The sequence below is a fragment of the Gossypium arboreum genome, chromosome 9 (genome assembly GCF_025698485.1).
Source record: "Gossypium arboreum isolate Shixiya-1 chromosome 9, ASM2569848v2, whole genome shotgun sequence".
Lineage (NCBI taxonomy): Eukaryota > Viridiplantae > Streptophyta > Magnoliopsida > Malvales > Malvaceae > Gossypium > Gossypium arboreum.
Genome location: NC_069078.1, coordinates 14163871 through 14170205, shown reverse-complemented (window position 1 = coordinate 14170205; position 6335 = coordinate 14163871). Strand labels below are relative to the sequence as shown.

At 41.5% G+C, this 6335-nt stretch overlaps 1 protein-coding gene across 1 annotated transcript; it reads left to right on the top strand.

Moving 5' to 3' along the window:
• Window positions 1–5343: 5343 nt before the first annotated feature.
• Window positions 5344–6024, top strand: LOC108455169 (uncharacterized). Its single transcript, XM_017753770.1, has 2 exons — window positions 5344–5685; window positions 5776–6024. Exons 1-2 carry the CDS (start codon window positions 5344–5346, stop codon window positions 6022–6024), a joined length of 591 nt encoding a protein of 196 aa, XP_017609259.1.
• The last annotated feature ends 311 nt before the right edge of the window (window positions 6025–6335 follow it).

The following is a 6335-nucleotide window of genomic DNA, read 5'->3' as shown; positions in this document are numbered from 1 at the left end:
AGCAAGCCACATGGACGTGTGAGCCCATTTTACTGAAATGTTTTCTAAGGTTGCACGGGTCGCCCAAGTCGATTGTGAACCTACTGTAGGGTTGGTAAGCACTACTTAGACCCCTAAATGTGTGAACTGATTACATGATGTATGTACTAAGTATGACAGATATATGCATAAATGTTGAATTGTATGTGTAACTAGGAGTACTATGATAGCATGTCATTCATTGTATGTTGCATTGCATTAGGTTGGGATGATATTGTTGGAGGAAGTGTACTGGAAGGCTTTTAGGCCTAATATACTGGTAGCTCAGCTGCAAATTTCTATATATGTGCCGCATTCGGTACTATCTAAAGTATAGGGATGGGTGGGTTGATTTAATCCCCACATGGAGTGTAAGATTAGACGGAGTTGGTGTGTAGAGGCTGGTTGGGTAGGACTTTGTTACTAAATATTGCATGACTGTTGATGGGCTTAGGCCCTACTACTGATTGAATACTGAATTGAGATTGGCTAAGGCCAAACTTTTACTGATACTGAAAAGGGCTTAGGCCTAGGACTGTTTTAGCTGTGCACCATGATTTGCTAATGCTTGTTTTTTATAGGATTACGCACCGAGTTTACGTAAACTCACCCTTTTATTTAAATGTGCATAGATAATCCCCAGACTTGACGGATCAGTGCAACGAAAGACTCGATAGTGGTCACACATAATATAAACCATTTTGACTTTGATTTTGGTATTTAATTCTTAAGTATTTTTTGAGTTGATTTAAGATGTAAATGGGACTTTTGGACTGTTTGACTAAAGGTTGAATTTTAAATTGTTTATGGTTTTTCTCTTAAACTGCAAAACTCAACTAATAAATGATTTTCTCTAAAACAAAAGGGGTTTTCTTAAAATGGACAAATTCTCCTAATTAATTTGGTTTTCATAAACTAAATGATTTCTTAAAGCTTTCGCAATGAATTGTGTTCTAAAATGATTGATTAAATAGGTAAGGGAATTGGAGTCAATAAGAGTAAACAAATGAAAAATATTTTAATGTAACAACTTAGTTTCAACCGCTAGCACGTGACAACGCCAAATTCGGCCATAACGTCTAGGCCGAGTTTGGGGTGTTACATTTAGTGGTATTAGATCCAGGTTGCAAAACTCAGCTGTGGAATTGGGTTTTTAAATTTTGGTTTTGAGGAATGGGTTACAAATGATTTGTAATGTTTTTATTGAAAGTATGGTACACTGAGTCTCTAGTGCCGATCCAATAAGTTTTCTGAAACTGTGAATTGGTCAAACTGAAACTGAAACTGTTTTTGATAGTATATCCTGAAACTGCTATAAGTAGTATATATTGAGACTGTAGTAAAATTGATAGACATTGATTGACACTGCGATGTATGAAACAAACTTTACACTTCTGATACTGTTCTCATAAAATATTTGTTAATAAATAGTGGAACTGTAAATTGATGCATAAAACTGTTAATACAAATAAAACGTAATTAGACAATGAGCACCAGAGGTACTCGGGGACGGGGTACAAGAGGCCGTGGTAGAGGCCGTAGAGGTGCTCAAGTTGGGTCTTTGTCATCTTGCAATTTGCTTAATTTGGATACTAGTGAGACACCAGCTTCACTTGTGACTAAGACTGGGTCTCATGATCAAGTGGCTGAGGACGACGCACTGTCCCAGGCCATGTTGAGGATTTTAAAGAGGGTTGCTAGGCCCAATACTGGAGTTGGAGGTCGTGGGTCAATTACGGAATGACTCCGGTCTAACAGAGCTGAGCTTTTCAAGGGTATTGTTGGAGTTGCCCCTAATGTGGCTGAATGCTAGATAGAGGCCACAGAGAGGATTATGGATGATCTGGACTGCACTCCCTAGTAGAAATTAAAGGGTGTTGTATCACTGCTTCGTGATGAGGCATATCAGTGGTGGCTCACTATTAGGGAGGGCACTTAGCCCTAACGACTGACCTAAGAGTTCTTCAAGTCCACCTTCCAGGGGAAATATGTGGGGGCCAGTTATGTAGATACAGTAGGAGAGAGTTTCTAAATCCAACTCAGGAAGATAGATCGGTGGTCGAGTATGAGGCTGAATTTTTTAAATTGAGCCGCTATGTGCGAGGTATGGTGGTGACTGAGTATAAGCGATGTGTTCACTTCGAGGATGGCCTCAGGGATAATCTAAGGGTTCTGATAACTCCGCAGAAGGAGTGATACTTTACTGCACTGGTTGATAAGGTGAAGATAACTGAGGAAGTGAAACGCGTTAGGCGCAGAACCGAGAGAGAGGTAGGAGCAAGAGGGATTAGAAGCCTTTGAGTTCCGTTTAGAGGCCTAAAAAAAAGTCCAGAGTTGATGGGCCGATCAGAGAGCTCCTATTCTTTCTTTGTTGGTTGGTTAGTCAGATATCGACCGTGGTGGTAGACGGCATCAGGGCTAGTGTTGGAAAGGAACTAAGGCTTGTTTGAGGTGCGGTTCATTAGAGAACCTTATTAGAGAGTGTCCGCGGAGGTCTGATTAGATGCAAGCTTCGGGTACTATACTGGGCCACCATCAAGAACAGTTCAGCAGCCACTGAGAGGCTGTGGTCAGGCCAAAAGTGGTAATGGGTTGGGCCGTGGTCAGAGAGCACGGGTAGGGTGCTAGTCATACTAAGGCAAGGCAGCTAGCTCTACTTTATACTGTACGCCGCCAAGAGGATGGATATGCTCCAAACGTTATCATACGTACGTTCTTTATTTATAATGTATCTTATACTGCACTGATAGATATAGGATCTACTCAGTCCTATATAGCTTGTACTGTGTCTGAGAACTTGGGTATCTTGGTTGAGAGCATTGCAAGTGAGGTGACTATACTGAGTCCGCTGTGACAATTAGTAAGGGTAAATAAGTTGTTTAGATATGTCCCTTTAGAGGTTTGAGGGGCTATTTTTCTAGCTGATCTGATGGAAGTGCCTTTTGGAGAGTTTGATCTGATATTGGGAATGGACTGGTTGGTTAAACACCGAGTGAGCTTAGATTGTGCCACTAAAAGGGTTGTACTGAGAACTGAAGAGGATAGCAAGGTAGTTGTAATTGGGGAACGTCAAACCTACTTATCAAATGTGATTTTTGCATTGAGGGCAAAAAAGTTGGTTCGTAAGGGATGTGAGGCATATTTGGCCTACATCAATGCTTCAAATTCTGGGGATTCTTCAGTTAAGGATATCAGGATGGTTAAGGACTTTCCGTACGTTTTTCCTGAAGAGCTACCTGGGTTACCTCCGAACCGTGAAGTAGAGTTCGGGATTGAGCTCCTTCCTGGTACAGCTCCGGTGTCCATCGCTCCTTATAGAATGGCACTGAAAGAGCTTGTGGAGCTTAAGGATCAGATTCAAGAGTTACTGGATTATGGGTTCATCCTCCCTATTGTGTCTCCATAAGAAGCACCAGTTCTATTTGTGAAAAAGAATGATGGATCCATGCATATGTGTATTGATTATCGACAATTGAATAAGTTACCAATCAAGAATAACTATCCCTTACTGAGGATAGATGATTTATTTGACCAGTTCAGAGGGACTTCAATTTTCTCCAAGATTGACCTCTAATTAGGATATCATCAGTTGAGGATTAAGGAGACTAATGCACACAAGACATCATTTAGGACTCGATACGATCATTACGAGTTCCTGGTGATGCCATTTGGATTGACGAATGCACCAGCAACTTTCATGGTTCTGATGAATCGAGTGTTTCAGCCCTATCTAGATCAGTTTGTAGTGGTATTTATTGATGAGAAACTGGTTTATTTGAGGACTGAGGATGAACATGATGAACACCTTAGAGTGGTTCTGCAGATTTTGCGAGACAAACAATTGTACGCCAAGTTCAGTAAATGTGAGTTCTGGTTACGGGCAGTATCATTTTTATGCCACGTGGTTTCTGCTGAGGGGATTAGGGTCGATCCTCGAAAGATTAAGGCAGTGGTGGATTGGAAATAGCCTAAGACTGTATCTGAGATTCACAATTTTCTAGGACTGCAGGGTATTATCAACGATTTGTAGAGGGCTTTTCACTGATTGTAGCACCCTTGACTAAGCTACTATGTAAGGGTGTGCCGTTTAACTGGATTGATGCGCAGCAAAAAAGCTTTAAAAAGCTCAAGACTGTACTAACTGAGGCGCTTGTTCTGATACAGACAGAGACTACAAAAGAGTTCACTGTTTATAGCGATGTATCACATGTCGGTTTGGGATGTGTGTTGATACAGGAGGGAAAGGTTGTAGCTTACGCATCTCGTCAACTTAAGACTCATGAGGCGAATTATCTGACGCATGACTTGGAGTAGGCCGCGGTGGTATTCGTGCTGAAAAGCTGGAAGCATTACCTATATGGTGAAAAGTGTATCATCTACACGGATCACATGAACCTCAAGTATCTTTTTACTCAGAAGGAGCTAAATCTTAAGCAACGTAGATGGATTGAGCTACCTCAGGACTACGACTGTACGATTGAATACCACCATAGTAAGGCCAATGTGGTGGTTGACGCACTAAGTCGTAGGGCTGTGACTGATTTGAAGGCGATGTTTGCTCGCATCATTTTATTTGATGATGGAAGTCTACTAGCTGAGCTTCAGGCTAAGCCTATGTGGATTGAGAAAATTCAGCGTAAGCAGTTGGAGGAAAAATCTTTGGGTCTTCATTTCCGACAGGTTGAGAGTGGGCATACTGATGGCTTTGGATTGAATAGCGAAGGGGTACTCTATTTTTATGGGAGAATCTGTGTACCGAAAGACACTGAATTGAGGCAGTCGATACTAAGAGAGGCGCCTAGTAGCCCTTATGCTATGCATCCTGGTGGAAATAAGATGTACCTAGACCTTCGTGAGTTATACTAGTGGCCAGGAATTAAACAAGAGGTTACCGATTTTGTGGGTAAATGTCTGACTTACTAGCAGGTTAAGGCTGCGCATCAGTTACCTTGGGGTTTGTTGCAGCCGGTTAAGATCCCACTTTAGAAGTGGAAGCGAGTGACTATGGGCTTTGTTAGTGGGTTACTCCTCATACCCATTAAGAAGGATTCTGTATGGATCATCGTGGATCAATTGGCCAAGTCTGCCCATTTCATACCAGTTCATACTGACTACTTACTGCAGAAGCTAGCTAAACTATATGTGTTTGAGATAGTGAGACTACATGGGGTACCAATTTCGATCATATCTAATAGGGATCCAGGCTTCACATCTCGGTTCTAGAAGAAGCTACATAGAGCTCTGGGTACAAGGTTGGACTTCAGTACTGCTTTCCATCCTCAGACACATGGTCAATCTAAGAGGGTGATTTAGATACTAGAGGATATGTTTAAGAGCTGTGTGATTGACTTCCAAGGTAGTTGGGAGGAGTATTTTTCATTGGCAGAGTTCGTTTACAATAATAGTTACAAGTCTAGTATACAGATGGCACCTTACGAGTCACTTTATGGTCGTAATTGTCGCACTCCTTTATGCTGGACTGAGTTGCGTGAGCGACGAGTTCTGGTTTCAGAGTTGGTTTTCAAGACTGAATATAAGTTTCGACTGATTAGGGATCGACTGAAGGTAGCTTCTAATAGGCAGAAGTCTTATGCTAATCTAAAAAGACGTGAGATCGATTACTTTGTGGGGGACTTCGCGTTTCTAAAGGTCTCACCATGGAAGAAGGTACTGAGGTTTGGTAGTAAGGGCAAGTTGAGCCCTGGATTTGTTGGGCCGTACCGCATACTGAAACGAGTGGGACCAATTGCCTACCAGTTGGAACTACCCCTAGAGTTGGATCGGATCCATGATGCTTTCCATGTCTCGATGTTGAGACGCTACTGCTCTGATCCAATGCATGTTGTTAAGGTTTGGCCAGATCTGACTTTCGAGGAGGAGCCGATACAGATTCTGGATCGCGACGTTAAAATTCTGAGGAGAAAATCCATTCCACTGGTTAACGTTTTATTGTGTAATCATAGCACTAAGGAGGCTACATGGGAGCCTGAGGATGCGATGCGTTAGTAGTATTCTCATCTATTCCAATTAGGTAAATTTTAAGGCTGAAATTTTCTTTTAGAGGGTAGAGTTATTGTAACACCCCAAACCCAGCCTAGACGCTATGGTCAAAATTTGGCGTGTCACATTGAATTGTTTTTCGAAAACCATGTTTTCACTGAAAACCCTTCTTACTATTTAGAACCTCTGGCCATTTTAAAACTTTGTGAAAACCTTAGTTTCCATTTTTTATTAAAAGTCATTCTCTTGTAAAACATTATTACCTTTAAAACTTTATTTGCTGCAGAAGCTTAGTTTAAAGTTTTGCAGAAACGTGA

What these genes read in the sequence shown, in the direction of transcription:
- LOC108455169 (XM_017753770.1), top strand. Translation starts at nt 5,344, where the DNA reads ATGTTTAAGAGCTGTGTGATTGACTTCCAAGGTAGTTGGGAGGAGTAT. An exon ending in AGGTCTCACCATGGAAGAAG is followed by an intron (nt 5,686 to 5,775) that starts GTACTGAGGTTT and finishes ATTGCCTACCAG; the next exon opens with TTGGAACTACCCCTAGAGTT.